A 17,731-nucleotide genomic window follows, 5' to 3' on the forward strand; every position below is an offset into this window, starting at 1 on the left:
TCAGCTCCTAATTTTTATCCGAGGGATTAACGACAGTTTTGAGATAACGGAGGAGCTTTTGAGCATGGAATCACTGAAAGGGAAAACGCGAGGAGAGGACTTATATGAACAGGTGTCTGCTGTCATCGAGAGAATGAAGCTACCTCGGAGTAAACTTGCCAATGTCACCACGGATGGATCGCCAAATTTAACTGGAAAAAACATCGGGCTGCTGAAAAGAATCCAGGATAAAGTGAAAGAAGAAAACCCTGACCAGGATGTTATTTTACTTCACTGCATCATTCATCAGGAGTCTCTGTGTAAGTCTGTATTGCAGCTTAATCACGTCGTGGATCCAGTTGTAAAACTTGTTAACTTCATACGAGCAAGGGGACTTAATCATCGTCAGTTCATTACGTTCCTGGAAGAAACTAATGCGGATCACCAGGACCTACTTTACCACTCTCGCGTCCGCTGGTTAAGTTTGGGGAAAGTGTTTCAACGAGTCTGGGAGCTCAAAGACGAGATTCGCTCATTTTTTTATTTAATGGGGAAAACCGAAGAATTCCCCGAGCTGAGCGACACAAACTGGCTTTGTGACTTTGCGTTTGCTGTGGACATATTTTCACACATGAATGAGCTCAACGTGAAGCTACAGGGGAAAGATCAGTTTGCGCACGACATGTACACAAATGTGAGAGCCTTCAAATCCAAGCTGGTTTTATTCTCCAGGCAAATGTCAAACAAATCTTTCGCACATTTCCCCACACTAGCCGTGCAGAAAGAGGACGCCCGAAATGCGAAGAAATACTGCAAATCACTGGACGATCTGCACAGAGAATTTTGCCGTCGGTTCTGTGATTTTGAAAAAATTGACAAGTCACTTCAACTGGTGTCCTGTCCCCTGTCACAAGACCCCGAATCAGCACCGCAGGAGCTGCAATTGGAACTGATCGATCTTCAGTCTGACTCCGTCTCAAACGAGAAGTTCAAGTCTCTTAAACTGAATGACTTTTACGCTTCACTTAACGAGACCGCGTTTCCAAACCTCCGGAGGACGGCGCAAAAGATGCTGGTGTTGTTTGGCTCGACCTACGTGTGTGAGCAGACGTTTAGCGTCATGAAAATCAACAAAGCCCATCACAGATCCAAGTTAACTGACCAACACCTCAGATCTGTCCTGAGAATTGCCACAACAAAACTAACTCCAGACTTTGATGCACTAGCAAAAAAGGGAGACAAACACTGTTCCCACTGAAATGGTGAGTTTTTCTGCTGTGTTATGAAAAAATGCATATGGAAAGTTTGGAAGTGCGTCTTTTAATTAAGAGCAATGCGCATTTACGCACAGCAGCGGTACAGTAGCTTAATTAACACGCCGCACATCGCTCTTAATTTAAATTTAAATTTTCAGCTGCAGGTAGGATATTTAATACAGCCTATGTCTGTGTGCTTGGCAACGATACACGTGTACTGTTTGCGCGTGAAGGCGAGGGCGTCCGTGGCGAGTTTGTAGAGCGCACGGTCAGGACAATCCATCCATGATTTTGCGGAGTTTAACACAAGTAGATATTATTGAGCTTGAGTATTTCATTGTGTAATAATATGTTTTGAATGTTGAAAGTGATTCCATTTTTCAATAAATGTTGATTTCTTTAACTTTGCACCTTCGATTGAAACTTATTAAAAACAGACGCAATCTTGATAAATCACAGTGCGTATGTTATTTTAATCTATTTACATTTCCTCCTCCCAGTATCTGCGAAATAGTATGTAAATGCCATATCTTGCATATCCCTTGATACAAATTTATTAACTGATAAGGGCTATTTTTCACATTTGAAAGACAGTTAATAAATTGGGTTGTAGTGTTCTTACTGTGCTATGAGGTTTGCACACACTACATTTAATGCTTTAGTAGAACCCATTGTGGCCCGCGAGTCAAAAAGTTTGCCCACCTCTGCCCTAGACCCACTCCAATTTGCTTACCGCCAAAATAGGTCCACAGACGATGCAATCTCAACCACACTGCACACTGCCCTAACCCATCTGGACAAGAGGAATACCTATGTGAGAATGCTGTTCATCGACTACAAGCTCGGCATTTAACACCATAGTACTCTCCAAGCTCGTCATCAAGCTGTCTCGACCCCGCCCTGTGCAACTGGGTACTGGACTTCCTGACGGGCCGCCCCCAGGTGGTGAGGGTAGGCAACAACATCTCCACCCCGCTGATCCTCAACACTGGGGCCCCACAAGGGTGCGTTCTGAGCTCTCTCCTGTACTCCCTGTTCACCCACGACTGCGTGGCCACGCATGCCTCACACTCAATCATCAAGTTTGCGGACGACACAACAGTGGTAGGCTTGATTACCAACAACGGCGAGACGGCCTACAGGGAGGAGGTGAGGGCCCTCGCAGTGTGGTGTCAGGAAAATAACGTGAAGGCGCAGCAGCAACCTCAGGAGGCTGAAGAAATTCAGTTTGTCACCAAAAGCACTCACAAACTTCTACAGATGCACAATCGAGAGCATCCTGGCGGGCTGTATCACTTCCTGGTACGGCAACTGCTCCGCCCACAACCGTAAGTCTATCCAGAGGATGGTGAGGTCTGCACAACGCATCACCGGGGGCAAACTACCTGCCCTCCAGCACACCTACACCACCCGATGTTACAGGAAGGCCATAAAGATCATCAAGGACAACAACCACCCGAGCCACTGCCTGTTCACCCCGCTAACATCCAGAAGGCGAGGTCAGTACAGGTGCATCAAAGCTGGGACCGAGAGACTGAAAAACAGCTTCTATCTCAAGGCCATCAGACTGTTAAACAGCCACCACTAACATTGAGTGGCTGCTGCCAACACACTGACACTGACTCAACTCCAGCCACATTAATAATGGGAATTGATGGGAAATGTAAAATATATCACTCGCCACTTTAAACAATGCTACCTTATATAATGTTACATACCCTAGATTATTCATCTCATATGCATACGTATATACTGTACTCTATATCATCTACTGCATCCTTATGTAATACATGTATCACTAGCCACTAACTATACCACTTTGTTTACATATTCATCTCATATGTATATACTGTACTCGATACCATCTACTGTATCTTGCCTATGCCGCTCTGTACCATCACTCATTCATATATGTTTATGTACATATTCTTTATCCCCTTACACTTGTGTGTATAAGACAGTAGTTTTGGAATTGTTAGTTAGATTACTTGTTGGTTATTACTACATTGTCGGAACTAGAAGCACAAGCATTTCGCTACACTCGCATTAACATCTGCTAACCATGTGTATGTGACCAATCCAATTTGATTTGATTTGATTTGAAGTGAATGGCTGGAGTGGAGGTGGTGACAAAAATAAATAAATGAGAAATAAATTATATTGGCTGAAACAGGGCTCTAGTCAAGACAGTGTGTGAATTAGAGCTGTGCTTCAGTCGAAAGGCAATAGACCGATTGAATAGCATATGATCTTATGCTCTTCCCTGTGCTCTTGTGAAATTCTCATTTCCGTCTCAGTGGTGCCTCATGTCTCTTCCCCAAAGGGCCAAGGTGGACCAGAGGTCTGAATCAGATGTCACCATTCTAAATGTAGGACGCGTGTTTCAGTCGTTATACAGTCTTCCCAATATCTTCACTATTCTGGACCTGCAGGCTACTCTCTCCACTGAGTGCGTTTCTACTTCTTGACTATTACTGTTTTAAGATGACCTTCCTCCTGGAGAGCTACTGGGTCTGCAGGGTTTTGCTGCAGCCCTGCTCTAACACCTCATAACCAAGGCCCTGATGAGCAGCTGATAAAAAGCCTGCAGAAAAAAGCTTACCAGGTGGAGGGTTGGCCATCCCTGGTTTACATTTCATCCTTTAGCTAAATCTCTTTCCAGGTGAAGGGTTGGCCATCCCTGGTTTACATTTCATCCTTTAGCTAAATCTCTTTCCAGGTGGAGGGTTGGCCATCCCTGGTTTATATTTCATCATTTTCAATTGAGTGTGTTGGTGCATTTGAAGATGCTGACTATTTGACTACTGATTCATCAAGCTCACCTGGAGGTCTACTACAGTTCAAAGCAGCCGCTGGCCGCTCCAACCAAACGCACCATATGGCTTCAAACCCATGACTGGAGCTACAGGAGTCTAAACTGCGATAGAAGCCTGTGCTTGACCCCTCCAGGCCTGCTGCTATACAGTTTGTGGGCTCTATCGCTGGTGCTGTGTCTGTTTCATCATTTCTTATGTAGATGCTGGGCTTGCGGCAGGTGAACTTGATCAGTGCAAATGGTCAGAGGTAAGAGGCGGCTTAGGTAGGCCATCTTATACAGCAGAGTTTATATCAAGGTTCTTTAGCAGGTGTATCAGACAGTTACGTGACCTGATGTGGTCGAGAGAGGAACACGGGGAGATGGAGGTTGAAGAATTGGTTGAAGAGGTAGAGGAAAATTAAGGGGAAAAAGAATCAGAGGTGACGTAAAAAAGTGGAAAAAGAAGGGGAGAAGGAAAGGGGGATGAGAGAGTAGCTGGTGGTCTCCTGCTGTGACACCAGAGACAGCTGGCAGGGAGATAGGTCTATGGACACACACACACACAGATTGAGTGTGCCCGGCAAGAATGGTTTCATAGATGACACCACGCCATTTCTCTTTCTTTTTCCGCTTGAGACTCATCTTCCCAGGTCAGGTGGTGCTCCGTCTATACGTGCTCACATTTACCAGCTCAGGTGGTGCTCAGTCTATACGTGCTCACATTTACCAGCTCAGGTGGTGCTCCGTCTATACGTGCTCACATTTACCAGCTCAGGTGGTGCTCCGTCTATACGTGCTCACATTTACCAGCTCAGGTGGTGCTCCGTTTATACGTGCTCACATTTACCAGCTCAGGTGGTGCTCCGTCTATACGTGCTCACATTTACCAGCTCAGGTGGTGTTCCGTCTATACGTGCTCACATTTACCAGCTCAGGTGGTGCTCCGTCTATACGTGCTCACATTTACCAGCTCAGGTGTTGCTCCGTTTACACCAGCCTGTGCATAAGCTCCGACACCACATTCCATCAATTCTTACACATTTTTTTCCCATTCCTTCTCTCCCTCCATATCTTTCCCCCTCCACCATCTCTTTCTCCTCCTCCTGTTCACCATCAGCAGTAAGTGATCTTTATCTAGAGCAGGTTTTCCAAACTCAGTCCTGCGGCCCCTCCCTGGGTGCATGTTTTGGATTTTGCACAGCTGATTCAAATAATCAAAGCTTGATGGTGAGTTGGTTATTTGAATCAGCTATAAAAAAAAAAAATGAAATGTACTCCTCACCATTTGGAGAGAAGTGACCTTTATCTCGAGGGCAGCGTCCATCTGACCGGGCCCTGCTGTGCATCTCATACCCAGTACCACAGATAGATGACCAGATGGCCAGTACAACACCATACTCAATCACACACTAACCAGAGTCCAAGCCTGACCAGAACCCTACATTCTTGGGCTGTGTTCCCGAATGGCACCCAATTCCTTAAATAGTGCACTACTTTCACCAGTGCACGTGTGGACAAGGGAACCATTTGGGAGGCTTTCTTGGAGACAGTTCTGACCTCAGATGAGAGAGGGAGAGGGTTTTTTACAAAGTCAGACGAATAATACTTTTCATTGGCTAGTAGTTAACACCACTCTGCAATTAAACACGAACCATTAAACAACCACCATTTACTTTCTGTTTACCGATGAGTGTGTGCACACCTTGAGCAGAATGGAGAATGCAGGCTTGTAAACTGTCCACACCACACAGTGACATTTGTTTAGCAATTACCTTAACTCCACCAAGCAGAAAATGTGTTATTCCTAGTGTCGGTGTTAAGCTCTAATAAGTTTCACGCAGGCGCACACACACACACACACACACACACACACACACACACACACACACACACACACACACACACACACACACACACACACACACACACACACACACACACACACACACACACACACACACTGTAATTAGACAGCTCTTTATTGAGGAGGGACCAGAGAGAGACGTGGCAGAACGGCAGGAGAATCTAACAGCCAAAAGCAATTTACTTTTCGTCCGTCCAGGGCTACTTATTTCCATAAATATCTGATATAAATGATTTAAACAAATTGAATGGGAATGCCTGAATGGTTGGATGGTTGGAAGTGAAGTGAATAGTTGGCTGGCTGGAATGAGAGAAATGTCTGGACAGCAGTTGGTGTTTAGAATGCCCTAATAGATGTTTATGTGGTGGGCCTACTGTAAAAGCACCCTGAGTTCCTCAGCCCAGAAACACTTATGGTAAACCATCCAAAGATTTCATAGTAACACGGTCTGTGCTTGGCTCACACACAACCCAAACAAACTCTTTGTTTGATTTTGGGAAACCAATACATGCATATTTTTTATGCGATCAAAGAATTTCATCTTGGGTAAAAATGTCCTTCTCTTCCCTCGGCGCAAATATCAATTTTAGTTTATCTTTATTGCTCCTTCTCCATCACATGCATGTGACAGCTTGTGTGTGAAAGAGAGAGTCGCATGTAATCGAATCAGATTCACGTTGCTCATGGTTGCCGTTCGTACGGACTTACACATAGCAGGACATGAACACCCCGTCAACCTGATAGATGGTGAGAGACAGTACCACCATCAGTGCATATTCACAAGCATTATCTTGTCAGAGGAGGCTGGTTTAATGTTAATGTTTTTATATACCAAATAGGGCTGGGAGGTATACCTTATTTTAGCTAATGCTAATCGCTAGTTAACTAGCTAAATGTAAATCAGTCAGAGCAAAAAAATGATTTTGCGTTGAAGTTAGATTGAACAAAACAATTAGAATAGAGAAAGCCCATTGAAATCCTTTACAATATATGTGATGCCAAGCTTAAAGTCAAAAATATTAATGTGAAAAATATTGCAAAATTATATTTTAGCCATATCGCCCAGCCCTAATACCAAATCTGCCAGATATAGTTGTGGGGGGAGGCCAGAGGGAAGAGCTCATTTTGGAAGTGGACTGCTCATTTTGGAAGTGGACTGCTCTTTTGACTCCTACATGGAGCAGGCCTTCTCTAAAAAGTTTCTGAAATACCAGCCCTTCGTGTCATGCCTGAACAGCTTTGGTTATCAGTGCAAACTTGTGATTGCTGATATTTGGAAGTCTCGGCCATTTACATACCGACAGTACGTGGCCTTCAGACTGCGGACCTGCAGAGGACAAATGCAAAGCAGCTAGCAAGGTACTGCTCCATGTCAGTTGTCAAACGGCTGTATGGACACGGTGCTTTTTGTAACCATATATCCATGACCTATGAAAAATTTTAATCCGTTGACTACAATGCGATTTGTGGATTCAAATAAAGTATTTAAAGTGTGTGTGTGTGTGTGTGTGTGTGTGTGTGTGTGTGTGTGTGTGTGTGTGTGTGTGTGTGTGTGTGTGTGTGTGTGTGTGTGTGTGTGTGTGTGTGTGTGTGTGTGTACACCTACCTGCAGAGAGCCGTGGTCGTGTCCTAGGAGTCTGCATCTCCTGTCTGGCGTGAGGTAACATGTGATACCTCTTGGCTTCGTTGACTAGGTCTCGACACGCCTCCGACGTCTTTATTAAGTCCTCGTTATCCACAACGTTCAGCAGGTAAGACGGGTGAATGAAGGGAAGACGAACCACCGCTAACAACTCTGACACATGCTGCAGGAGAGAGAGAAGAGATGGGTGAGGTGCGAGGATATAAAGGGGTGAGGGACGGGAGAGGGGAAGGAGAGAGTCAATTGACTATTTAGAGAAGGGAGAAAATATTCTACAGCAGTGAAGTGATAGAAGCCTTGAAAGCCTCAAGTAACTGTTAGATTAGCAATGAAAAAACAAACCGAAATATGAGAGACTGTGCTACCAGCCACGGACTACTTTCATGTCCGTCTCCGGCAACACCACAATGGCAAATATGAACACACAAGACTCATTATAAACCACTGGTATTTAATGTGCAAAGAAAGAAAATGAGTCTGGTAACTAGGCTGTACCCCATGTAGTTTCTATATAACATGTTTTTAGCTGAGTACAGTGCTTAAGTGCAATGTGATGTGTGTGAGACAGAGGTGTATTCAATCATCTAAGTGACTCAGAGTGCAGCTAAGTGGCTATGGAACAGCTGTGAATAACAGTCTGTGTGTGTGTGTGTGTGTGTGTGTGTGTGTGTGTGTGTGTGTGTGTGTGTGTGTGTGTGTGTGTGTGTGTGTGTGTGTGTGTGTGTGTGTGTGTGTGTGTGTGTGTGTGTGTGTGTGTGTGTGTGTGTGTGTGTGAGATGTGACCCCTGTGAATGACACATGCATAAACATGATCACTAATGACAGGCAGCAGGGAACGGTACACCTACACACGTGAGAAGAGTATTTCTCCGCTGTCACTCCCCCTAGGCCCTCCGCTGTCACTCCCCCTAGGCCCTCCGCTGTCACTCCCCCTAGGCCCTCCGCTGTCACTCCCCCTAGGCCCTCCGCTGTCACTCCCCCTAGGCCTGTCTGAGCCAAGGACAACATGCTTTCTGTTAAGTTTTAATTACAAAACTGGGTGGGGTGAATATATTTTATATGACATAGATTATTTTTTTGTTAACTAGTAAATAGTAGCCTACCGCAAAGTGTGTTTAAATCATTTCTAACTTGTTAACAACTTCTGCTAGTTAGTTTTTGTTACCATGTGGGTTTAAGCTTGCTTGAGACTGCTAACTGAGGAGTGTTAATTCACCTGTTTCCATACACGTTTCATTTTAAAACATTTATCTTACAAAGGAGTTCTTTAATCTAACTGCTTAACTACTTTTCTGTACATGGAAATATATTTGGGTATTTTTTTGTCATTTTTTTCTAAATCTTTACAAGAAAATGCCACGGGCACTGTCTGATGTGTGGAGACATTTCACTGCAGGTAATGTAGAAGGAAAAGCTGTGTACATTTGCAAATACTGTGCCAAATCATGTGTGAAGAATGCAACAAAGATGCAGAATCATCTGGCCAAGTGTAACAAAATTCCCTCAGCGCTCACAACAAGCAACCTCTGACAAAAGTCCCTATGCAAGGTGAAAATGATGAATCCGACACCTTATAGGTAGCAACAGCTCATGGTCCTCCTGGAATCAGTTTTTTTTTACCTCAATGGAGGAGCGTAGTCAGAGAAATGCTGGTGAATGTCTTGCTCGAGCTCTGTATGCAACTGGTTCACCTCTGACAGGCAATGAGTATTGGAAGTAGAGGTTGACCGACTAATCAAGGCCGATTTAAAGTTTTCATAACGATCTGTATTTTTAGGCGCCGATTTTGCAGATTTCTTTTTTTATACCTTTATTTAAAATAGGCAATTCAGTTAAGAACACATTCTTATTTTCAATGGCGGCCTAGGAACGGTGGGTTAACTGCCTTGTTCAGGGGCAGAAGACCAGATTTTCACCTTGTCAGCTCGGGGGAACCAATCTTGCAACCTTACAGTTAACTAGTCCAACGCTCTAACCACCTGCCTCTCATTGCACTCCACGAGGGTCCTGCCTGTTACGCGAATGCAGTAGAAGCCAAGGTAAGTTGCTAGCTAGCATCAAAGTTATCTTATAAAAAACAATCAATCAACCATAATCACTAGTTATAACTACACATGGTTGATGATATTACTAGTTTATCTAGCGTGCCCTGCGTTGCATATAATCGATGCGGTGTGTATCGTTGCTCCAATGTGTACCTAACCATAAACACCAATGCCTTTCTTAAAATCAATACACAGAAGTATATATTTTTGAAACCTACATATTTAGCTAAAAGAAATCCAGGTTAGCAGGCAATATTAACCAGGTGAAATTGTGTCACTTCTCTTGCGTTCATTGCACGCAGAGTCAGGGTATATGCAACAGTTTGGGAAGCCTGGCTCATTGCTAACTAATTTGCCAGAATTTTACGTAATTATAACATAACATTGAAGGTTGTGCAATGTAACAAGAATATTTAGACTTAGGGATGCCACCCATTAGATAAAATACTGCGCACACACGCCCCCCGGCTCAGATGATGCGCGCACACACGCCCCCCGGCTCAGATGATGCGAGCACACACGCCCCGGCTCAGATGATGCGAGCACACACACGCCCCGGCTCAGATGATGCTCGCACACACACACACACGCCCCGGCTCAGATGATGAGTACACACGCCCCGGCTCAGATGAGTACACAAAGACAATGCATTCCATAACATGCACACATCTGATTATAATATTATTCTGTATCTAAAGAAAAGACAGTCTGCAAAATTGGTCTGTCACACACGAACAAAGTAATTCCCCTTCGTCCCCACTGACAGTAGTCGAGGGAAACTATTTTCTGTGTGTCGACTAGCTCTCACCTGCAGTCTGACTGATCTGAGACACCAGACAGATTTTCTCTGCCTCGGCCGGAACACAGGCCACTTACAACTGTGTGTTGGTGTGTCACGCGGTCTTCATATACAAATGATACACGCACGCTCATATCACACAGCAGAAAGGGATGACGTGTGTGTTTAGGCTGTGGGGTTGGAGTTCAATAGCACGCTTAGCGTCAGAGCGCTAACTCACTCACCCACCTGAACCAACGACCATTTATAGGGCTCATAGTGTGTGTTTGCGCGTGTGTTTTGTGTGCATGTGTGATGGAGGGATGATGTGAGGCAGGCCTAGGCATAGAGGTTATGGATGGAGGCAGGGGCTCAGGCAGTTCACATGCAGACACAGCTGTTCTGCTCTCTTGGGGGCATTTTCAGCATGGCTTCACGCAATAACGCATAATCTAGCTCACCCACCCATATCAGTCATTGTAAATGTGCCATTTTCCTAATCATCTATGTAGAGAGGACTTATGGCTCTGTGTGTTGATCTGGCAATGTAAAAATTGTCCTTTGTTGAAGCACGATTTGGTATGTCTGGTGAACACAGGCTGGCACAATTACCGTATAAAAATCAGTTAAGGATAAAGGCTGTCATTACACTAAAATAACTGTCTAATTAATATATATATATATATATATATATATATATATATATATATATATATATATATATATAAAATAAATAAAAATAAAAACCCTTGAATGAGTAGGTGTCCAAAACATTTGACTGGTGGTGTGTGTAAATATATATATATATAATATATTTACACACACCACCAGTCAAATGTTTTGACACCTACTCATTCAAGGGTTTTTAATTATTTTGAAAATCTTGTACATTGTAGAATAATTGTAAAAAAAACATGGATTCATGTAGTAACCAAAAAAAGTGTTAACTTCATATGGCTGCAGGGGCAGTATTGAGTAGCTTGGATGAAAAGGTGCCCATTGTAAACAGCCAGCTTCTCAGTTGCTAATATATGCATATTATTATTAGTATTGGATAGAAAACTCTAAAGTTTCCAAAACTGTCAAAATATTGTCCGAGTATAACAGAACTGATATTGCAGGCGAAACCAAGAGGAAAATCAAGACAGGAAGTGGCTTATATTTTGAAAACTCCATGTTCCATAGCCTCCATTTGCTGGATTTAAAGGGATATGAACCAGATTAGAAAGTTTCAGGCTTTTATTTTGAAAAACTGTGACTGGGAGTCTCGTGAGTGAAAACATCCGAAGATCAAAAGTAAATGATTAAACAAAAAAAATATTTATATTTTAGATTCTTCAAAGTAGCCACCCTTTGCCTTGACAGCTTTGCACACGCTTGGCATTATCTGAACCAACTTCACCTGGAATGCTTTTCCAACAGTCTAAAGGAGTTCCCACATATGCTGAGCACTTGTTGGCTGCTTTTCCTCCACTCTGTGGTCCAACTCAACCAAATTGGGTTGAGGTCGGGTGATTGTGGAGGCCAGGTCATCTGATGCAGCACTCCGTCACTCTCATTTTTGGTCAAATAGCCCTTACACAGCCGAGGGATGTGTTGGGTCATTGTCAAGTTGAAAAACAAATGGTAATCTCACTAAGACCAAATCAGATGGGATGGTGTATCACTGCAGAATGCTGTGGTAGCCATGCTGGTTAACCTCTTATGATTCCTCTATACTGCCCCTGTTGGAGAAAGTGCGTACCCATTGTAAACTGAAAATATTTTTTCCCGAAATTGCTAATATATGCATATAAAATTTATTATTGAATAGAAAACTCTAAAGTTTCTAAAACCGTTTAAATTATGTCTCTATGTAAAGCAGAACTGAAAGGGCAGCCTTTCTCCCAAACTCTCTCTTGTGAAGAGAAAAGTTGGTTCAACTTTGACGTCATGAGCCACACCCTTCCCAGGGAGCTACAGATCCAAGAACGGTCTCTAGCTCTTCAGCGCGATGTCAGCTTTCAAGTGACGCGTTCATTGTGAGAATCCCACGAGCCCTGCACGTTTGGCGGGCGAAATTGCTCGTGTCCCTCTGAAAATCAGGCACTCTTTTGCGTGTGGCCGATTTGGACTACGTCTTTTTCCATGATGCAGCATTTCAAGCCGGATTGTCTGTTACCGTTGCTCTTTGTTCTACATGCTAAAAACATCATAAAGCTCAATTTTGCACATCGTTTGACCAGTTTAATCGACATATAATATGTAAATGGGAAGTTTTGATGCGCAACAGTGCTGGACCAGAAGTCATTTTTTACGCATTTCAACTGAAGCTGTTAGCATATGCTAATACAGGGACACACAACGTGAAACCAAACGATGTATTGGGTAAGTATGACTCCTACGTCTTCGGATGGAAGAACATCAAAGGTAAGGGAATATTTATGTGGTTATTTGTGGTTTCTGTGGACTCCAAACGTAGGAGACATACTGCTAATATCTGAGCGCTGACTCATAGTATAGCCCAGTGAACGATGTCTGTAACGTTAAAAATAAATGTAATACAGTGGTTGCATTAAGAAGAAGTGTATCTTTGTAAATATATGTAGAACATGTATATTTAGTCATGTTTATTGCTTGTTATCTGACGTTATCTGTCGGAGCCATCATCATTTCTCCGGACATTTGAGAAGCATTTTTTGAAATGTCGTCATTGTAAACCGAGATTTATGGATATAAATGGCATATTACTGGAAAAAAAATTAATGTACTGTGTAACATGTAATATTACTGTCATCTGATTAAGATTTTCAAAAGGTTAGTGAATTATTTATTTTTTAATCCTACTTTAAATTTTATTTTTTTCTGGGACAAAATGGCCGCCGTTTGCCTTTTACATTTACATTTTTAAATTTAAGTCATTTAGCAGACACTCTTATCCAGAGCGACTTACAAATTGGTGCATTCACCTTATGACATCCAGTGGAACAGTCACGGTGGTTATCTAATATAAATATGTGCTATGTTTTCGCCATAAAACATTTTAGAAATCTGACTTGCTGGGTAGATTAACAAGATGTTTATCTTTCATTTGAGCTATTGGACTTGTTAATGTGTGGAGGTTAAATATTTTTAGGAATATTTTTTGTGCATTGTGCGTTATGGTAATGAGCTTGAGCTGTAGTCACAAACCCGGATCCGGGATGGGGGGGACGTAAGAGGTTAAGTGTGCCTTGAATTCTAAATAAAATCATAGTGTCACCAGCAAAGCAGCCCCACAACATCACACCTTCTCCATGCTTCACAGTGGGAACCACATGCTGATATCATCCGTTCACCTACTCTGAGTCTCACCAAGACACAGCGGATGGAACAAAAAATCTCAAATTTGGAATCATCAGACCGAAGGACAGATTTCCACAGGTCTAATGTCCATTGCTTATGTTTCTTGGCCCAAGCAAGTCTCTTCTTATTGGTGTCCTTTAGTAGTTGTTTCTTTGCAGCAATTCGAACATGAAGGCCTGATTTCACGCACTCTCCTTAGAAGAGTTGATGTTGAGTCTATGTCTTCCATTCCTGTGATGGTCCTCATGAGTCAGTTTCAACAAAGCGCTCGATGGTTTTTGTGACTGCACTTGAAGAAACTTTCAAAGTTCTTGTAATGTTGTGTATTGTGACTGACCTTCATGTCTCAAAGTAATGGACGGTAGTTTCTCTTTACTTAATTGAGCTGTTCCAAAAATGGCTATCTTTTGTATACCACCCCTACCTTCTCACAACACAACTGACTGGCTCAAACAAATTAAGGAATGAAATTCAACAATGCACACCTGTTCATTGAAATCCATTCCAGGTGACTACCTCATGAAGCTGGTTCAAGAGTGGCATGAGTGTGCAAAGCTGTCATCAAGGCAAAGGGTGGCTACATTGACGAATATATAAATAATATAAATAAATATATTTAGATTTGTTTAACAAGTTTTCGGTTATTCCATGTGTGTTATTTCCTAGTTTTGATATCTTCACTATTATTCTACAATGTAGAAAATAAAGAAAAACTGTAGTTGTGTCAACTACCAATTGTGCAAGTTCTCCCACTTAAAAAGATGACGCCTGTCATTTTCATCATAGGTACACTTCAACTATGACAGACAAAATGAGAAGGGAAAAAAATGCAGAAAATCACATTGTAGGATTTTTAATGAATTTATTTGCAAATTATGGTGTAAAATAAGTATTTGGTCAATAAAAGTTTCTCAATACTTTGTTATATACCCTTTGTTGGCAATGACAGATCAAACATTTTGTGTAAGTCTTCACAAGGTTTTCACACACTGTTTGCTGGTATTTTGGCCCATTCCTACATGCAGATCTCCTCTAGAGCAGTGCTGTTTTAGGGCTTTTGCTGGGAAACGTGGACTTTCAACTCCCTCCAAAGATTTTCTATGGGGTTGAGATCTGGAAACTGGCTAGGCCACTCCAGGAACTTGAAATGCTTCTTACGAAGCCACTCCTTCATTGCCCGGGCGGTGTGTTTGGGATCATTGTCATGCTGAAAGACCCAGCCACGTTTAATCTTCAATGCCCTTGCTGATGGAAGGAGGTTTTCACTCAAAATCTCACGATACATGGCCCCATTCATTCTTTCCTTTACACGGATCAGTCGTCCTGGTCCCTTTGCAGAAAAACAGCCCCAAAGCATGATGTTTCCACCTCCATGCTTCACAGTAGGTATGGTGTTCTTTGGATGCAACTCAGCATTCTTTGTCCTCCAAACACGACGAGTTGAGTTTTTACCAAAAAGTTATATTTTGGTTTCATCTGACCATGTGACATCCAAATGCTCTCTAGCAAACTTCAGACGGGCCTGGACATGTACTGGCTTAAGCAGGGGGACACGTCTGGCACTGCAGGATTTGAGACCCTGGCGGCGTAGTGTGTTACTGATGGTAGGCTTTGTTACTTTGGTCCCAGCTCTCTGCAGGTCATTCACTAGGTTCTGGGATTGTGATTTTCTGATTTATTTTTCTCATTTTGTCTGTCATAGTTGGTGTACCTATGATGAAAATTACAGGCCTCATCTTTTTAAGTGGGAGAACTTGCGCAATTGGTGGCTGACTAAATAATGCCCCCCCCCACTGTATCTACATACAGAAAGAGAACAAAAATATAAAAATAACAATTCCAAAGATTTCATATAAGGAAATCAGTCAATTGAAATGAATTCACTGGGCCCAAATCTATGGATTTCACATGACTAGGAAGGGGTGCAGCCATAGGTGGCATGGCCCACCCACTGGAGCACTAGGCCCAGCCAATCAGAATTATTTTTCCCCCAAAAAAGGGATTTATTACAGACAAGATATAGTCCTCAGTTTCATCAGCTGTCTAGTTTGTGAGGCCAGTTGGACGCTCATGTTTCCTGAGCTGAAATAAAATATCCCAGTAATGTTCCATACGCACAAAAAGCTTACTTCAAATTTTGTGCTCAAATGTGTTTATATGCCTGTAAGTGAGCATTTCTCCTTTGCTAAAATAATTGCTAAAATAATCTATCCACCAGACAGCTGAGGGCTATGAAGAAGCTGATTAAACAGCATGGTCATTACACAGGTACACCTTGTGCTGGGGACAATAAAATGTCACTAAAATGTGCAGTTTTGTCACAATACCACATGTTTTGAGGGAGCATGCTATTTGCATGCTGACTGCAGGAATGTCCACCAGAGCTGTTGCCAGAGAATTGAATATTTATGCCTCCAACGCCATTTTAGAGTATTTGGCAGTACATCCATCCGACCTCACAACCGCAGACCACATGTAACCACGCCACGTGTAACCACGCCAGCCCAGGACCTTCACATCTGGCTTCTTCACCTGCGAGATAGTCGGACACCAGCCACCCGGACAGCTGATGGAACTGGGTTTGCACAACTTTAGAATTTATGCACAAACTGTCAGAAACTGTCTCTGGGAAGGTCATCTGCGTGCTCGTCGTCCTCACCAGGGTCTTGACCTGACTTAAGTTAGGCGTCGTAATCAACTTCAGCGGTAAATCCTCCCCTTCAATGGCCACTGGTTGTGTTCTTCACAGATGAATCCTGGTTTCAACTGTCCTAGACAGATGGCAGACAGGTCTGTGAGAGCCAGAAATCTTGCTTGTTTGTAGGTGACCAAATACTTATTTTCCACTATAATTTGCAAATAAATTCATTAAAAATCCTACAATGTGATTTTCTGATTTATTTTTCTAATTTTGTCTGTCATAGTTGGTGTACCTATGATGAAAATTACAGGCCTCTCATCTTTTTAAGTGGGAGAACTTGCAATTGGTGGCTGACTAAATACTTTTTTCCCCCACTGTATATAGATACAGAGATTCACCAATAGAGAATAGCCTGTATGGCATCGTGTGGGAGAGGGGTTTGCTGATGTCAACATTGTGAACAAAGTTCTCCATGGTGGCGGTGGGGTTATAGTATGGGCAGGTATAAGCTACAGACAACGAATAATTGCATTTATGGATGCAATTTGAATGCAGAGACGACGAGACGAGATCCTGAGGCCCACTGCTGTGCCATTCATCCACCACAATCAACTCATGCTTCAGCATAATAATGCACGGCCCATGGTGCAAGGATCTGTACACAATTCCTGGAAACTAAAAAAGTCTCAGATTTGCCATGGCCTGCAAACTCACCAGACATGGTGACATTCACCAATAGAGAATATTTGGGATGCTCTGGATCGACACCATGTTCCAGTCAATACCCAGCAACTTCGCACAGCAATTGAAGAGTGGGACAACAGGCCACAATAGCCAAATCAATTCTATACGAAGGAGATGAGTCGCACTGCATGAGGTAAATAGTGGTCACACCAGATACTGACTGGTTCTCTGATCCACACCCCTACTTTTTTTTTATAGGTATCTGTGACCAACAGACACATATCTGTATTCCCAGTCATCTGAAATGCATAGATTAGGGCCTAATGAACTTGTTTCAATTGACTGATGCTTATATTAACGGTAACTCAGTAAAATCGTAGAAATTGTTGTATCTTGCGTTTATATTTTTGTTCAGTTTATATACATTTTTCCGAACAGTCTTATTCAAGATGGGACAGCTGGTCATTCGTGTAGTTTAGTCGGTTTCTACGGTAACATGGCCTCAACGCGCTGAAACTGTCTCCGAAACAAGAAACTAGCAAATGAGTCTTCGCTTACCTAGGCAACGCCCACAATGCAGCCCATATTGAAATGTAATGATTAGAACAAGCTCGTAAACCCCCAACCATTGCAATTTGACTGTTAAACTCATGGGTACACCCGCAATGGCTGCCTGGTATTGTGATAGAAATGATTCTATGGTAATGAAGAATGTTCATTC

General features: G+C 42.7%; 1 protein-coding gene across 1 annotated transcript in view; it reads right to left on the minus strand.

Annotated features, from left to right (window-relative positions):
* LOC123995272 (kelch-like protein 29) overlaps positions 1-17,731 on the minus strand; it is a 121,477-nt gene that overhangs the window by 47,753 nt on the left and 55,993 nt on the right. Inside the window, exon 6 of the mRNA XM_046298770.1 lies at positions 7,503-7,701. Coding sequence (XP_046154726.1) covers positions 7,503-7,701 — 199 coding nt within the window. The remainder of the gene's footprint in view (positions 1-7,502; positions 7,702-17,731) is intronic.

This window comes from Oncorhynchus gorbuscha, linkage group LG14 (assembly GCF_021184085.1).
Source record: "Oncorhynchus gorbuscha isolate QuinsamMale2020 ecotype Even-year linkage group LG14, OgorEven_v1.0, whole genome shotgun sequence".
Lineage (NCBI taxonomy): Eukaryota > Metazoa > Chordata > Actinopteri > Salmoniformes > Salmonidae > Oncorhynchus > Oncorhynchus gorbuscha.